This window comes from Coloeus monedula (genome assembly GCF_965178545.1).
Source record: "Coloeus monedula genome assembly, chromosome: 8".
Taxonomy (NCBI): domain Eukaryota; kingdom Metazoa; phylum Chordata; class Aves; order Passeriformes; family Corvidae; genus Coloeus; species Coloeus monedula.
In genome coordinates, this window is record NC_138788.1 from 31,666,434 (window position 1) to 31,685,179 (window position 18,746).

The 18,746-nt window shown below is 38.5% G+C and overlaps 1 protein-coding gene across 1 annotated transcript in view; it reads right to left on the reverse strand.

The window, feature by feature from the left end:
* GFRA1 (GDNF family receptor alpha 1) overlaps positions 1 to 18,746 on the reverse strand; it is a gene marked incomplete at both ends in the record, with an annotated part of 129,731 nt that overhangs the window by 14,593 nt on the left and 96,392 nt on the right. The window contains 3 exons of the mRNA XM_082286629.1: positions 8,166 to 8,344; positions 11,386 to 11,520; positions 16,558 to 16,667. Of these exons, the coding sequence (XP_082142755.1) occupies positions 8,166 to 8,344; positions 11,386 to 11,520; positions 16,558 to 16,667 (424 nt within the window). The remainder of the gene's footprint in view (positions 1 to 8,165; positions 8,345 to 11,385; positions 11,521 to 16,557; positions 16,668 to 18,746) is intronic.

Sequence of the window (18,746 nt, forward strand, 5' to 3'; positions counted from 1 at the left end):
TAAGAAAGTGTCCAACAGTTCTGCAACAATCAGACTTCAAGAGCCATCAAGGGTGACAGTAAATGAGAAAATTATAGCACAATCTGAATGTAGTTCCCATCTGTGAGCTCTTCTCTACCCACTCATATACCCAAGGACTCAGAGAAATACCAGGGAACAACACTTTTGGGAAACGACTCTGGGGCAGGCAGCCCCACACCCCTACTCCAGGATCTAGGACCATTTCTCCCACCTCTGAGGATTTCAGGGAACATAACTAGAGATGAGGCAAACCCCCTTGACTCTGCATCAGGACTGTGCACCACTCATCAGGATCCCTCTCTGTTAGTGAGCCTTCTCCCCCAGGGAACGAGGAAATTGTACAACAAGTTGCTACCCTGCTCCCCTACATTGTCACCCCCTCTACACCATCCCCCTCCAAGTGGGAGAAGGCAGGTAATTCATAGAACTGTATGCATCTGGGACTAAAATGCTTCACTATCCAGAATTATTCAGCCTCCACACTGTCATTTGTCCTAAGCCGTCACGCTACAAAACAAAACCGTCAATACCACTTCAATAAAAGTGTTTAAAAGGACATTTCAATTATAGAAGTCTGGTGAAATCCTTCTGCTTGCCTACAAAAGAACAATTCTTTGCAAAAATGGCAGAATTGATAAAGATTTTATTTGTTAAATTTTGATATATTCTGGCGACTGCTGAGCTATTTTTATACCTTAGCAAGAAACATCTCTTTATTGACAACTGTATTCATTATCTGATATAGCACCAGTCTTTTACTTTGGTTTTCCTCATGAATCTCTGTGGATATATTTTTTTGAGGATAACCTAGTGCATTAACACAGTTTATAACAGTAAAATATTTATTGTTTCTAAAGCACAATGTGGTTTTCAGAAAAAATAAAGGCTATAAGGTGATAGCTGCACTAAAGTTAACAGCAATTCACTAGGTTTTTAAGGCCAAGAGTATCTTTTCATTATGAGTTTCTGGAATAACTAGTACGATGGGATTTTGGTGTATAATAAGGCTCCTTGAAAGCTATTCCTGTTTAAAAAAAAAAGTGTTCAAGATTTCAAGGCTTCTACTCTTGATTTCTTTTCCATTAGAAACCTAGTGGCACAATCCCTTTTGCCTACTTGCTTTGCAACAGGGTCAGCCTGCTGGCGTAACCAGAGCGACTTTCACTCCAGCAAGTACAGATGGGAGCAGAGACATGACTAAAACCTAATATTTGCTAATAGCAAACAATATGTCTTAAACAAAGTGCTTTGTCAGGTCCCATAAAGGCACAATATATTCTGAACTCTGCTTCCAAAGACAATATGATTAAACATGTACCATCGCAATGCAATGACCCAGAATTTTTATTGGTAGTAGTTAGGCCTTAAAATTAATTTATAATACTGTACTCCTTTTTATGGCTGTTTTTTGCAGACTGTAGTGAGCTATCTGTTTTAAAAGGGAAATACATGATGGACTAGGTATTTGATTGAGAACTTTAGTTGGCTGACATTAGGAATACCTTTAATATGATGAAGAACCACATAAAGTAATAATAAGGGCTATGAACAGTTTGATTTGGCTTATCTGATGTGATCCAATTTTCTGATTCTGGTTTATTCTAGCACTTTTGCATTTTTGTGGTATTTTTATAAGAGGATGCTCATGTGAAACATAGAAACGACTGTGGCTTAGGGGAACACTGCAAATGCAAATCTGCTTTTAGTACCAATAATTTGCAAAATTTTTTCTGAGGATAGAAACTATAATCTGTCCATAGAAATTTCAATTTTCTGTAAAGGTGTGCAGTGCCTTTTCATAAAGCTGTATTTTTGTAAGTCATTAAATTGGTTTTTAGTAACCTCATACTCATTTTCAATTGAACAATTATTAAACTATAAAACAAAATTGCACAATTCCTAAAACTGTAGTCTGGAGTTTTACAGTCTGCTATAAAGTGCTGCATTATTATAATACACCAAAGATGCTCAGACTATTACAACTTTTTTTTTTTTAAATGAACCATAAAAAATTTTATCATTGATGAAATAATTCTAAAGTATTGTGCTCTTCAACAGTATACAAGCACAATATTTTGGTCTCATGAAAAAAATGCTAATCAAAAAACCACAATTTAAACTGTAATTCTAATATGCAACATAAACCATGTCACTTTCTTTCAGTAATAGGAGTTTATTACACCCAACTTCAAACATTAAAAATCAGAGTATTGATCATTAAATATAAGGTCCAGTCTTACAGAGAGATCTTCATGCCAAAGAGACTGAGTGTTAAGCAGTGTAATAACTGGTGATAACATCAGAGATGTGATGACTTTCCTGTTGTGAAGTTTTAGCCTGTATTTCACTCCACAAATCACGACTGATCTTGTAAGGGGGCCTGATGTTCAACTCAGAAGTTCAACCAAGCCTGGTAAATGAGAACAATTTTCTCCTGACTACTGATGGCTGACGTGTCATAGCAACACTGACAGTGATATGATGCATCTGCACTATCGGGTTTGATCCTTGGCTACATCCTCACACTGTTCCTCTCTGTTCAAAGGAGAGGCAAAGGACTCCCTGTACTTAGAAATTAATCAGCTGTATGAATCACGTCTATAACTTCAGCAGGATTTCAACAAGCTTGAAAACAACCTGTCTTGTGTGGGGCTGAAATTCTTTGGCAAAGACGGTGAAGAGCCCAAGCGCATCCTTGCTCCAAGTGGGAACACCAACGCAACCATACCATGAATACACACACGTGTGTGTGCACATTCCCTGCAAACCAGCCTGTGCCACTGGGATCTGCTGTTTGCACAGCAAAGCAGCTGGGTGGGGGCTACCTTCCTGCCTCAGAACACCAAGATTTCCACACAGACTGAAAACCCCAACATGTCTCTCACTCGTGGTCCCGTCACCTTCTCTGGATCTTGCAAACATGCAAGAGTTGTGCAGTAAATGACTGCAGTCTCAGGGAATTGTATGTCCATACTTTTTGAGGACCCACTCCAGCATGGTGGTGAAGAAAACAAGGATTAACCTCCTGAAACCAATGTCAATGAAATCAACAGTCAAAACAGTATCTGTTGTGGCAACACAGAATATCGTTTCGTGCTCCCCAAATTATAAGATTAAAGATGAAACTTTAAATTAACCCTGGCCATGAGATTTTAATCTGTACACACAAAGCACTCAAGACTTCTTTAGGTAAAAGGGAATTGCCACTAAGGCAAATTAAAAACATTGCTTTTTCAGGCAGAGAAGCTGCCAATAGGTGCTCTCTAAATCACTTGTACCAGCAGGCTGATCCCATTATGTCAGCTAATCCTGGAAATACAGGAGGTAGATTTAACTCTTTTCATACAAAACATTAAGTCTTTTTTTTTTTTTTTCTTTTCTTTTGGTTCTGGCACAGCATTGAGAATTTTATATTGCTGTCCATCTTTTGCCCCAGGCTGTATCTTTCTGTGTAGTTACAAGGCCCAGAGGAAGAGGTCCAAGCATGACTTTTCCAAGGGACAGAGCAGGCAGGGCATTTGAAAGAAAGTGCTTCTTTATCACAAACAGTAGAAGTTCACAGGCTGTGTGAAGGGATGGGGAAAAGAAGGTGCCAGGCGTATGGGTGAGTTAATATTGGTGCTCAGGGGATAAAACAAGTTCCCTTTGTCTCTACCCCAGAGCTCCTTCTCAGCAGTTGTGCCATTCCCTCACCTACACACTGCCTGTGCTTCCAGCTTATCTTCACCCACTGCCCAATTACCAGTCCATGGAGATCCATACCTGCTGTGTCCTGATCCTCAGAATGCTACACTGGAGCTTTTAACCCTCTCCAAACATCTACATAATGCTTTAGAATAATGATATTTAGCACATGGGAAGCAACATTAAGCAGTTATAGAGGGTACTTAAACCACCAGATTAGCAGCTCCCTGCACAGTGCTGGAGGTCTGAACAGACAGATCTACATTGGAAAACAGATTCATTTTCAGCCTGAGTCACGTTTAAATCCTGCTCTCCTCAGAGTACTGTGAGCCCTCTCTCCTGGTTTTGTCCTAAGATTCACCATTATAAATATTTTTTTAAATCACAAGTATCATGTGTATTTTGTGGAAGAATGCAATATGACCGACATGTGCTATAAACACTCACTAATCTTACACGCAAATAGAAAGAATTGACCTATTTAAGGATCTAGATTTCTCTATTCCCATGTTCCCCACAAAATGTTTGATACTTTCAATTTCTGTCTCACGGTTTTTAAATTCTGCTGCTGAGAGCACAACAAACTTTTACATACTGGACTTGTCTTTAGTCCAAAGGACCATGTAGCTCAATTACATGTGTCCACTGCTTCATTCTTCAAAAGCACAAAACCCCAAAATTCTCTTTGAACGCTGAAAATTCAAAGCAACAACAAGACATAATAAATACAGGAAAACAAAGTATAGAGCTAGCCAACAAGATTTTGATGCATCCATTTACTTAAATGTCTTTAACCATCTTGACTTCTACGATTTTTGTCTTTTGCAAACCATCCTTTAAAATATTACAGAAAACCCAGTGTCAAACTCTTAGTTTTTTATTTATCTCTGTGATGACCCAGCAACAACTGGTCTAATCTAGTCTAATCTATCATTTGAGGTTCATTGCATTACCGTCCTTCAGGTCTATCCATCCCTCCCAAATGCAAAAGCAGCCTTTTTTTTTGAAGAATACATGGTGTGAGTACACATCCAAACTCATTCTTTCGTCCCTTTCAAATAATCCAACATGATGGTTCAGGCAGTGCGGGTAGAACATGAGACTGAAAGACCAGAACCCTTTATTGACTGGCATACTGAATGCAAGTTATGACTGAAAATGAAAGATTAACATCTCTGTCAGTTAAATAGGAAACACTGGAGTGAAGCTACCAGGAAAAAAGGTACAGTTGGCAATCACTTAATAAAATCTGCCTGCATAAGGTACATGCTGTTGGCATTCATCTTCCCTTTGTTCACAATATTTGATGATATTTTTAAGTGGTGCTGAGGATCCTTTGCAGGATGTCAAGCACCTCAAATATACTTAAATTTAACATTTTGTGTAAAACTAACTACTATTTACTCTCTGTGTTTAGCAAACTTTGTTAGCAGTCAGGTTTGTAAAAAGAGTTTAGAGGATTCTTGACAAAATTAAGCATCTTCCTGGCAAAGATGGAATGCTGATTTATTGAGGGACAGAAAAAAAGAGTATATTACACAATCAGTGCATATGTAAACATAAAGAAAACATATATCAAAAATAAACATTTTGCCGTATCAATTTAAAATAAGAAAATACCCCATAATATGAGAAATGAAAATTCTCATAGCAATGGTAAGTTGAAGTGAAGAACAACTTCTAAACAAAATCACTACAACAAACATTATTTTAAAGTCCAAATCTTCAACAGGTTTTTGAGATAAATACTGAGCACATGTAAACAAAGAGTATCTCATATTTTCTTTAAGCATTCACCACCTTTCCAATTCCCAGCTTTGCTTGTGTGGAGGAATATGGCACAGCAACAAAACCATCAGTGCACTCTTGCTCTTATATGACCATTTTGAACAAGTCAGGAAGAGATGTATCAAAAATTGCTCAGTCAGTGACGCTCTTGGCGGATTGGGTTAGTGCCCTGTATTTTACAGCCCCTGGAGGCTGGGGTTTGCTCATTTCTATGGCATATTATACTAATCAATCACTTCCTGCTCTTTCTTCCTGCATTGTATTTTTAAACCCACTAACTAGAATATGCAGCCCTGTTGCATCTCAATGACCATTTCCTTAGCCCCTCTCTGCCACTGTCTTTTTGTGCTGAGACTGATGCTTGTAATTTGACTTTTCACAGCGTTTAGGCTATACTGCCTTTTACCAACCTTTCAGCTCAGCTGCTAAGCATATAAAAAAGCTTTTGGCTGCACTAGTTCATGTTTTGAAAATACTACAAAGGCATATTTTCATGGGAGGAGAGACTTGGAATGAATACCCTTCTCCAAGTGCAATATGAAAACCAGTTCTTTTATAAAATTTGCATTAGGGTTTAAGTGTCACATGCTAAGTGGCACCATACTGTCCAAAAAACATAGGTTTCTTTTTTAAAAATTGTGGGCTTGTTTTGGCTCTGTTCATAAACTACTTTTTGAAAAATGCTTTAAAATATTAGAGCTTTGTTCTTTGTGTTTCAGTTCTGAGAGAAGGAAGCAGTAAGCATAGAATATCGTACTTCACAGGAATAAAACTGCTTGATTTACATAACTTCAGTGACCTTTTAGTGCAGACCTTATCTATGGTTTCTACCAAACAGCAGAGATCATTTATTTAAAGGAACCTCTTTTCCCTACAGACATTTACTTCTTGTGCCAAGTACATCAGGAGGGTACACTTGAAGTCATAGCAGAGTTTTAAACCACAGCTGATAAACTCATGTGGGATGTGACTTCAAAATGCCAGAGTAACAGGAGCAAGGACAGAGAAGAATTTAAGTCATTTTCAAAATACAGGAACATCTATTCAGGCTTAAGGAGCATTTGGAAATCAAAGTGAATCCAATGGGATTTGTGATCACTTGCCATTTCTTCAGTTCTCTATTTATTTTGTGTATTTTGGTAGCATCTGGAGGCCTTACTCTACAGGGGGCTGTACAAACACTGAAGGAAAATGTGATCTCTCCCATAATACAAGTTTTTAATATAACATGAAGTGACTCAATAATATCCCATCAAGGTCTTTTTCTAAATGCAAGAGATTCCAAGTTTCGTGTTAAAAAGGCTGTGTTTCTTTCAGCATATTCTATTTGGTTAAATGACTATTGCAAATAGCAATATATGCCTCCAACTGTCTCTCTTACCAATAACTTACAAAGCTTAAATAATAGTGAATGCACAGGTATGAAAAACAGAATTAAAAAAACCCAGAAGGACCTAAACTCAGCACCATCTATCATTAACCCCCTATACTTTGTGACTTTGTAATGTCCCTAATGTTGATTCAGATACAATTTTCCAATGCAAAAAAAATGCAGGAACTGGAAAAGGATGAAGGAGAGAAGTAGTGCAGGAAAAATTAAGAAGCAAAACATATCTCTGAGAAATAAAAAGTTTCTAGTTCAGTGCACATGGAAACTTAGATACAGTTTAAGACAAAGGAAAAAAAAAAAGAATTTTTTTATAGGGAAGTAAAAAAATCAATGCTTTAACAGTGGAAAGCCAGAAATCCAGAAAAATTTATCTTGGTATCAGCTGAGACCTTGAAGTTTGGACACTTACATTTGTGTCACATAGCAATTTTCCTTCTGTAAAGACAAAAATAAACAGGACAAGCTGATCTATCCCTGCCTGACCTAATTTTGCATTTAAACCACCAGGAATTTTTATAGCTTGATTCTAATCTGGCCTAAGGTTGTTTTCATTTTACATTTCCTGCTACCTCTTTCCTGCCTTGATTTGGCTGTTGTCTCCTGCCCAAGTCCTTCAATCTTTCAAAGAGCTGCAAAAACTGTCTTCAGCAAGTGATGTGCCTCTAAATCCAAAATCAATGATCCCCTATCAATAGCCTAATTTAAGTGTCAAAGAAAATCGCTACAGCCACTGGCCAAAATCACATCATGACCTTGACCCCAGTTCTAGAAAGTGCCTGATTCAAAATAGTTTTATCTTTGCCCAGCTTCTTCACCATGTAGTTTGTAGCACCACATGTTCTCTAATATCCAGACCTACTCAGCCAAAAAACCTTCTTGAGTTTAATGCCAATAACGTAAGAAAGAAGGCAGCAGGACATGCTAGCTCACATTAAGGGTTCCCTCTGTATTTGGATTACTCAGGGGATTAAATTAATCTGACATATCCTGGCAGGATGTGGAGAGTGCCACATTCATATTCAAACCTGTGATAAGAAATTAAATACCATCCCCTGTTTCTGAGTCAGCAACTGGCAGTAAAGTCCACTTTGAGATAAGAAAATTTCTGATTTAAAATAAGAGTGTCTGATATCTCACGATATATGCAGCTTTTAACTACATCATGGGAATAAACAGATATTCCAATTTAGGCAGGAATCTACTTAGGCAGTGGGAGACTACTCTACAGGTATCTATGAAAAACTTTCATTTTTGCACAACAACAACTATAAAACTCTCTTACCTGCAGGTTTGCACATGCTGGTGAATCATTGTGGGAGGGTATTTCATTGTTGGTGGTCTCTGACCCTGTGTTTTTGAGTCTGGAAGCTGTCGTAGTTGTGGCTGTAGTGGTCTGTACTGGTAAGATTGGCTGCCAGACATTGACATCAGTGCCATTGCCAAAGGCCTGAATTGCATTTTCTGTGAAAATAAATTACAGGCAATTTTCTATTTCTAAAAAAAAAAGGCAAAAAGCAGAACTGAGTTGTTTTTTATTACCATTATAATAATTATTACATTTAAAATATGTATTTACAGAAACTCAATTTTATGCTGAAAAATGTGTTTTATTTTTGAACTGATTAGAAACATGAACTGAAAATCTGGGGTCACGTAATCCTTTGGTGCAGCCTCTTCTTTGTAACGTTTCCAGTAATTCTTGACAGAAGCTTTAGGACTTTCCATAATCATATTTGTTACCATTCAAAGGACTCAAAAATTTACTTTCAAGATTTAAAATACAGTTTGAATGTCACGTCCTAATTCAGGCAGGTAATGTTATACAGCAAACTAAAAACAGAGAACAGGATAAATATTTATTTCTACAGCTTGGTGTAGTAAAACTAATATGCCTATAACTACAAAATAGTTTAACTGAGGCAATCTTTTCCTTACCATTTTCAATCAAAATCTGCATAATTGGGTGAGGGAAACATGGTTAAACTAAAACTTTAGAATATAAAAGTTAAAAAGCTTATCACAGTTTCACAGGATTAAAGAGTGTGTTTACAGCAAGAGTAAATTGGTTGGAGTTTTTTATAAACAAATAGAAAAACAGTTCTTAATCAGGTCTTTGGGGATTCAACAAGGATTTGGGGATTTCTTATTTCAAATTCTTTGTACAAGAAATCAAACAATTTCACTGGGGACTAACATGTGGAAGTTATTAACACTTCTTCTCAGTGGCATTCCTTCCCTTATAAAATAATTTACATGTAATTTTCTTCTGAAAAAGATGTATTTTATTCTGATATTAGTTCTTAGAACTCCAGCATGCAAAGAGAAGAACTTGTAAAAAGCACTAGAATGAGCTGCATTAATGGAGACAAAGGGGGAAGACAGATATGATAAGTTTTCTTGTGTTTCCCTGAATAAGGCAATATAAAAAGCAGTTATTTCCTAAATTCACAGTAACTCTTTGTTTCCACTGTTGCAAGAAGGGTCACAGAACTACCTGCAATCCTTCCAGTTTTCAAAGTAACAACTGGCCTTTGAAATTAGTCTTCTTCAATTATTTCATACAATCATACTCGATGATCCTTATGAGTCTCTTCCAACTTGAGATATTCTATGACAGAATCACAGAATTGTTTGGGTTGAAGGGACCTTTCAAGGTCCTCTCGTCCAACCGCCCTGTAATGAGCAACTTCAACTTGATCATTATTGTAAATGCCCCAAACAACAGGTTCATTTTCCTTTTTGTACGGGAAATATACTTTAGTAAAACCGACTAGCAAGAAATTCCTAGTTTCTTCCCATCATAGAAAAAGAAGTTTTTGTGTTGTTTAAAAGAAGTGGGAAGGATTTTAATGGCATTTTCTCCAGGCAGTGGAAGGCCCACTAATGAAAATAAAATTTTCTAAAAATTGCCCTTCTATGTGAAAGACAAAGCTTCATATAAAATCCAGAAACAACTTTAATTTCTTCCTGAAGAAGACATATCTTGCAGCTTGGATGACATAATTTGTCTCACAGTAACCTCCAATGTCTTTGATTTGTCTTCATTAATGCTTTTGTACTGATGGCAAAAGAAAGGACAAGGAATCGCTCTGTCTTTATGTTCTAAAAGGAACCTGTAACACTCTAGAAATGATTACATTCACAAATGAATAAAATTTGAGGTATTGCAATAGATATAAATGGCAACCTCCATTAGGCTTGAAGAAGGTCTGATGGCATATTGTTAAATTTTACCCCTTGTAGTTTTGAACTGTTTTCTCTTTTTCTTTTATTAAATGATCTTGCGTAATTGATTTGTTCTTCCAAAGCTTAATAAATAGTGTATCACAGAGCAACTCAGGTTTTTGTGCACAAAACTCCCTGTGTCTTCACTACAATGCTGCCTCTTGAGAATCTACCAGTGGGGATTTTCAGAATCTCTACTAAAATACTGAACACTGTATTAGCATCAGCTCAAGTCTGTAGGGCTGGATGGGCCAGTCTGGATCACTGAGTTAATTTACTGTTTTTGAGAAAAGCAGTGATGTCTGCTTCTTTGCATAAGCTGAAATATGACTTTTAAAACCACTTTTACCCTCAAAACTCCTGCTGGAAGCCTATTTCTTAACTTTAGTCTGATGGTTAAAAATTTTTCAATTTTGAGCCTAAATATGTATGGTCAATACCTGAATTTTTGATCTTATGCCAACGCTGTCCTGCAGGTGAAGCAATCCCTTCCCCTCCCTGGGCTTGCCCCTCTAATGAAATTTCAGAGGACAATCACGTATCCTTTCAACTTCTGTTCTGCTAGACTAGGGAAGCCAAGCTCTTTCGGTCTCCTCATCTATCTGAAATTAAAACTCTGATGCACACTCCACATCATCCAATTATGCTGCTCCAGGCAGACAGGAAATTTGAAAAGAGAACCTGCCAAAATTGACTCCACTGAGCCATTCTGAAATTTATAATAGTCCCTAATTTGGAAGTGAGTCCGACAGGAAAAAAAAAAAATCAATAATTTAACAAAATCTTTACAATAGTTACTATCCAAGCTTGTGTTAAAACCAGGCATCTGAGATCAAATATCCTAAAAAAAAGGAAGCTGGCTGTAAATTGCAAGCACAATCCAATTTATACTTACTTATGGCAAATCCTTCATATCCTAAACTACATGTCTTTTTTATATAAAGTTCTTAAATTATACAGAAACCCCTCAGGTGTTGCAATTTCGTGATAAAGATGCTGCCTGACTGTTAGGGTCCAAATATGACCTGTGATGTATTTCAGTACCAAACAACTTTGGATTTTGATTTTTTTCCGAGAGCTTCTCATGTTTGCAATCTTGGCCATAAACCACAGTATCAGGCACACTTGCTCGTTCTTTTAATTTTTACACCTACAACAGAACCACGCTCAACAAAGTGCAAAGTGATGGCCTTGATGTATCATAACACACTTAAGCAGTAAAGGAATTATAGAAAACATCCTGAAACACATTAAAAGACGTCTAATTTTCTACTCACTAAGGCATATGTTGTCCTTGAAGAAATTCAGAAATTTCCGGCATTCTTCTATGTCGTTGCCGCTGTTGCTGCAGTCGCACCACGGGGCCACGCTGAGGCTGCTGGAGTCGATGTAGTTTGGTGTCATCACGGTGCCTGTCAACAGAGTGAAGCAGAGCACTGTGAGCCACCTTTGCACTGGAACATTCCTTCCACCCTAAGATGGCACACAGCCCTTGTTAAGTCATGTATTCGGGGCTGGATTCACAACACAGACCCACAGCAGGGCTCTGACCTCCAGATTTAACAGTTCCTGGCTGCTCTCACCCTCTGACACTCAGCCCTGTGCCATATTTCACACCCTCTGTGGTTTGAATGCAATCACTTTAGGGACTGTAACATGAATCACACATTAAAGACACGTTTCTTCCCTCCAAAAAGGATTCCCACAGAGAGCTGCATCAGCAGAACTGACAGGTAGAAAACTGTGGCAGGAGGGAGGGAGGGGTTGGGAGAGGGTGAGCACCTCTTTAAAGGGCTTTGCCGCCAGATCAAACACACGTGGACTGTATCCTTAAAGCTGCACTTAAAACTCGGATTTTCCTTCCTCGCTTGTGTTTTTTCTGGTTTTAATTCTAGCTGAAAATAAATGGCAGAGACCAGGTACCCAGACCTGTGCTTCCTCCCCAAGTCTGCAGCCAGACTGAAAAACCATTTCTGAAATGCATGATCGAGGAGAATGCTGGTCATGCTGAGGGGAGCCCTACTATGCCTTGGAGCATGGTTAACCCCAGGGAGCTCATGAGGGACCTGCCAGCAGCCTGGGTTATGGTGATGAACAGAACAAAAACCAGCAAGCATGAAAAGGTACAGCAGATTCCCTGCAGGTAATAAATTACTATTAATCCTGATATCTCACTACTTCTTCAGTACAGTGATTATTTCCCAAACATTGTCAACAGCTTTCCAACTACAGGGTGATTTTAACTGCTACAAATTCTTGGGTAAATATTCTCCCATTTATATGTCAACTCAAGGCAACCAAGAATGAAATTAAACCAAAGAAGGCATTTTGTGTCCTAAAAGATGTACAGCAACTGTGCATTTCTCATCTGGATCAGGAAACTGTTGTATGATGAGCATTTGCTCAAGCCAGCAATCTCACTGAAGGCATCACCCCAGCAGGTCAGATATTTCAAACTTTCCACAGGATTGAGAAGTTTGAATCTTTATTTTATTTGTCTGACCAAAAGGGAAAAATTAAATAAAAACGGGAAGATATTCCAGACCTGAACAGCTGCCAGCTGCTTCAGGGAACATGTTCCTCACTTGATAATCTGCAATTCTAGGACAGGTCATATATCTTGAGGAAATGTGATCACATCTCCTCAAAACTGACATCAAAGTAGTCATTAAGAAGATGGAAGAGATGAAGGACAAATGTTAGAGACCCAAAGTGTACACTAGGAGAGAAAATTTGGCGCATAGGTCTGGGGTCCAAGAATCTGCAATAACAGACGGGAAGGGGCTATCAAACTCCAAGCTAAAAAAAGAAACATTAGAAATAACACAAATCACAGAGTGATGTCTAATAGCCTTTCTGTCACCAGGCAGTGCTGGGAAATGAACAAAACAACATGCAAACTGCTTCATATGCGACGTGGGAGACAAAGGAGAATAGGCACTAGGGCTGGCCTGAGAAAGACAGAAATGGATGTGAAAATGAATGTGGTCCCATTGTGAAATTCCCAAAAAGCATCTTTTGTCTTGTTTTGGGGTGTTCTTAAATTTGACTATAATCCCATACTTTTGTCTACTTGCAGCATTTAACAAATAGTTGGACTAATACTTGCTCAAATTCTACATGAGATTAGTACATGAGTAAACAGCATGGTTCAAATTTCATTAAATGGAGGTACAGAATTTAGTAAAATAGGGAAATATAATTTGCATTATTAATGAAAACTGGACAGTCGATAAATAAGAAGAGGAATGATATTAAATTAAAATAAAACACATTAAAATGTCTCTCCCTCATCCATTTGATGGTTCAGAACACTATTTTAGCCTTGCAACATGATCTGAAAAGAAGTGAAAGAAAGTGAGAATCAAGAGGATTTTGCAAATGGAAACAGTAGGCTGAAAAAAACTTCTAATTAGAAAATGCTTAGTGAAGGGTTAAAAAACAAAAAGGTATTAAGGAAATTAAAAAGGTCACTGAGGTAAGACTGTCTTATCACAAAGAGGTAATAAGGTAATTAAAATGGGTTAAGACAGGGGTTAAAAGTGTAACAGATACCAAGGTACAATTAGGGTTGATGAATACAGGAAAGACAGGACAAGGAAAGTGTGTACACAGCACACAAACTGTGCATCCAGCAAAAACAGAGTGGCTGAAAGAGCAGCTAGTAGAAAATCAGTCTGTCATTTAAACCTGGGGGCAGATGTGAACCCAAGCGGATTATATGATTGCTTTCCTGGGGTGGATGTTCTTTTTTCTCTGCAATTGTGTGTGCTCTTCCCTTCCCCCCTCCCCACTGGCTGGCATCTTGGAAATTCTGCTGATGGACACTAAGGGATCAGAGAAACCATGGTGGCTGGCAGGAAAATAGGACATGTTTGGTTTTCTGAACTCTAGGTATCAAACAGCTCTTTGATGGTCTCAAAAGTCAGCAGTCAGACCTCCACATTTTAGACAAAAGTAGAGCTGGCCTGAACACAGCCAAGAGGTTGCTCAAATTAGGGTGAATTAATAAGGAGATGGATGGGGCATCTAAGAGAAGGGGCAGTTGGCCCAAAGCAACTCCAGCTTATTCACACAAACTCTCATGGAATTCCTGGGAATTCCAGGGGACTTGGATGGATTTTGCTCAAGACAAGGGAAAATGTGCCAGACAGTGAATGCTAAAGCAGATCTTGAAGTCAGCAGTTAAAGCAAACCTTAATTGATGTGGAAGTGCAGAAGGTCCAGATGCTGTAGTGAGGCTGTAACCAAAGCACTGACTCAAACATGGCTACCCACAGTCTCCTTTTACATTTAATAATTTTTTATACTTTTCTGTTAATTAAAAATATGTATTCATTTATCCCTATACTACAAGGAGCCTAAAGCAATGAATTGAATTTTTCAAAATTCCATCTTTGATGCAAACATTAAAGCAGCCCCTACAGATCATTCTCCATTTAATTGATAAAGCATCTCATATGAAAACTGTGCCCAGCTCTATTTCCATTGAAGATTTTAGGTGGGATTCCACTAATTTCAGTTAAGTTAACTCTCATTTACATGCCTGTATATGAGGAGAGACTCACATTCACTATACCTTCCATAGAGAAGCCTCAATTTCCTGAACAAACTCTGTGGAGGTGCAATTTTTGCTACATTTAATGAAATGGCTGAACAAGATAATATTTTATTTTAATGACCAATATTTTATCTTAATTAAAAGGGGATCCTGAAGGTGCGATGGATGAATGGATCTGTAGCAGCTTCTTACCCACGATCTAACTCTTCTTCTTGTGTTTTATATCTACTAAGCAGACATTTGAAAGATTATACCTCTGATTTCTGCCTTACTCCACTTTCATATCAGATTGGTATCAGAAGCAGGAATTCACTGCTTCAGCACAAGAAACATTTTGGTAATCTCTTGTTTAAAAGAATTAATACAAAGAAGTAAAACTCTTGTAACACCAGTCAGCTCCTCTTTTGCATGTCTCTAGGGGCTAGCAGGAAGGAAGAAAAATGTATATTTCTCCCTTTGAAAACTAGATCTCCTTTTGATTTGAACTCCTTAGGCACCCATTCCACATTTCTGATGTGTGACAGCAGCACGGTCATCCCCACTAACACAAAAACTCCTCACAAGAGGAACTGGGTCATCTTTGGGGTTAAATTGAAAAATGAAACCGACAAAACTGCCAGCAAAATTCATGAGGTCCAGCAAGAACTTCTTGGCAGCTCTTACCCAGAAGTATCTGTTAGTAACAGTTACTCCTTGCCAGCAGCCAGACTTCTTAATCTCATTGACAAGATCAGATTTCAAGGCTATTCAATTCTCTGTTTCAGAGTCAAATGACAGTCTGTCATAACTGTTCAGATGTTATACCCTTTCCATACTGTCTTAATCTCTTCAGTGGTAGAAGAATATCCTTTGAAGCCATCACATCTCATTTTACCCATTGCCACATGGACTTACCTCACTTGTTAGCTGCTAGAGTAATAAGAATGGTAACAATAAGCCACTGAGTATAGCTTTCAGTCATTTTTCAGCAAACCCAACCTATTTTAGAAATATTTTCATTTCAATATCATCTCCAGAGACATTTATTTAACAGCAGGATCAGCTTCAGGGCCTGAGCTGGCACCTTCATGCCCAACAGAAGGGGATATTACTGCACTGTGGCAGGTGCAGGCTTTAAGCTTAAGAACATCTTATCTGGTGGCCTTTCAAATTTGTTTGTTTCAGAGTTTTGACATTCACTTATTATTTATAGCCCAACTATGATATTTCTACAACACGTTCAGCTTCTTGACATGTTATCTCTCTTTCAGGAATCAAATACTGAGCGTGGCATGTGGAATCTGGCTTCCATAAAGGCATCCTTGTGCCTGTTGACACTCAGGGAAGTGACAACAAACAAAAACAACTACGTTGGGGAGGGAAGAGGATTTCAGATTTGGTCTCAGTTCATCTCATTGACAGGCACTTCTGAAACCACTGTGGACAAGAGTGGACAGAGGGATATCAGGGAATAAATAGCAGTTGGAATTGATAAAAGGCTGGATTGTTCTATTGTTACATACCTCAAATTCAGGTATCTTTCTCTGAAGGTGTTCATCCCAACCTGTGATGACAGCTGCAAAATCAACCAAGCTGCACTTCCATTTGTTAACTTCCTACTCCTCTGTCCTACATTCAACCATCTTAATAAGCTTTACTTTTTTAAGCTTGAATTTACTTCAAATTCAAGCACCTTTCTCTCCTTATCTTCCATCCTTAATTTTCTTGTAATGTACGAACTTACCCCAAGAATCTCTGTAAGGCTAAACAGGGCCAGTACATGTAGGTGGAGAAACTGGCCTAGTATCATATCATACAGTATTATATTCCAGTTTTTATTTCACATGGGCCTTCAAAATGCAGTTAGGGATTTTTTCTCATGAGCCTCCACCCTTCCCTGCCCTCTTACCAATAAGCCCCGAGTAAGCGAGAAGGCAGTCAGCATAGTTCTCCTTCAGACAACTACTAACAGAGCGTGACTCAGGCTGGCAGTTTGTGAAGAAATCTGCAAGGCGAGATCTGCAACAGGAAGAAAAATGTGTATCTTTAAAAATCAAGCCTGAAGGCATTCTTACCTTTTACATTCTCTATTTTTGGACAAGGCTTAATATTCTTTAACTTAAATGCATATTGGACACATCTCAGCCATTGAGAGTCTCTTTCTAACATGCATCTCTTTCCAGAATCTATTTTTGAAGTCAAAACAAAAAAGTGTAAGAAAACAGTAAAAAAGGAACAGAACAACAGGGAAATCCCTGCCCTTTAGTAAAAGAAATGTTCTGCATTTTCATGCCAGGAAAAAAAGACAAAGAGTTATTTTATCATATGAGGAGTCATTTTGCCTGGATCTGAACTCTAACTGGAGTCTTTTACCCAGAACACAGTGTCTGCTGTTTCACTGATTACACAAAACTGTATGTTTGTGCTCACAGAGTAAGCAAGACTCATTGCAAGACTTGAAGCAGGACCTGCTTTGGTGCTGCCCTGAGTTTCCAGAGAGTGGGATGACCCCTGCTCTGGACTGGCGTGCAGGAGCAGCTGGCTGAAGTGGGGCAGCAGGCAGGACCAGCTGGCATGGTCTCCTTGGCCCCCCAGAGCCATGGCACTGAGAATCTATTTGTTCTCATAAAATGTACATTCATCCAAAGTCCAGAGTATTGACTCCAGGGCTGAGAGGAAAGGAAAGTGTGCTCTGCATTGAGTGCTGCTGCTGAGTGGCCACGTTATCTTCACTTACCTCATTCTGCCCATGACCAAGGAGGGGAGAGCACTGATTACATACAGGAGGTGCTTTAAGACCAGAGTGAAGCTGCATTGTGATCAACTGAATACTACTATGTTGGAAAATAAAAGGACTAATACACACGGTCTCTTCTGGTTACTTGTGATTTAAAGGCCACGTAATGCTCCCATTCAGGTCTGTAATATTTGCGAGGCATTGATGAGGTGAGGCAAGGTCCCACATCCTACAGGCGCTCCCCTGCTCAGCTTAGCCTTATAATCTTGGAGTAGCGACTTTTGTTTATTTACAAAGTGTTATTTAGACCTTTATCTGCATGGAAAAAAAAAAAATCACCTCCCTACTTCAATCTTCTCTTCTGTGAAATAGCTATAAAAATGTTCCTTTTCATCTGACAACCCACAGTAATGTCTCAGGATCAGATGCTTAATCTTTGCAAAGCCCTCCCAAAATCAGAATAGTACAATCTATGAATTTTCATCACTGCTCCAGCATTATGCAGGTTTGCAATATAAATGCACTTTTTCAGTTTTGCAACAGCCCCACAAAAGTTAGCAGAAACAAGTGATTTGCAAGTGATTTACTTTATTTGTTTACATGCTCCAGAGACTCATTATCTTTGTTTGCTTTATTGTTTTACCTACCCCGGAATGGGACTGGATACACATCATTAATTGACCTGAAAGTAACGATGGACAAACATCAAAAGGTTCAGAGGCTTAGTTTGAGAAAGCATCCTATAAATAAACTCCATGCAACCTATACCTGAATTTATGGGAGCTGTTCTGATGGCCTTATTTCAGTTCCATCTCTCGCTAACTGTACTGACACCAGCAAATCCATGGTTGCCTTCAAGTCACAGTCAACTCTAAGTTTCTCATTCCCTCTCTTGCCTTATTTAGCCACTTAACCTTGAGATGAAAATCTGTACCCACTTGCCTTTAATAGCTTTAAAAAGTCAATCTCTCTACTGAGCCTTCAGGATGCCCTACTGCCCTATGTGTATGTGTACATAAACTTCTAAATTTACATAAACCCCCTGCTTAGCTGGTGAATATACACTGTACCTACCAGGAGACAGGCTGAGAAGAAATGGGTCTCAAGGTATGGGAAGAGATAAATAGCAGCACCATGAAGAAAGTCTGGGAAAGGAAACCCTCTGTCACTGCAGTGATTCCTCTCTTTGTCAGTAATTAAGATAGTGGCTCAAATCCAGCTTTTGGATCAATTGGGAACAAAGACAGTTGACAGTTTCAAAGGATTCTTCTAATTCTACTAATACCTGGATGAAGTCAGGTTCAGAACAGAATAGAGCCTATTACACCTATCTAGTATGAAAAACCTCTGCCAAGTATATA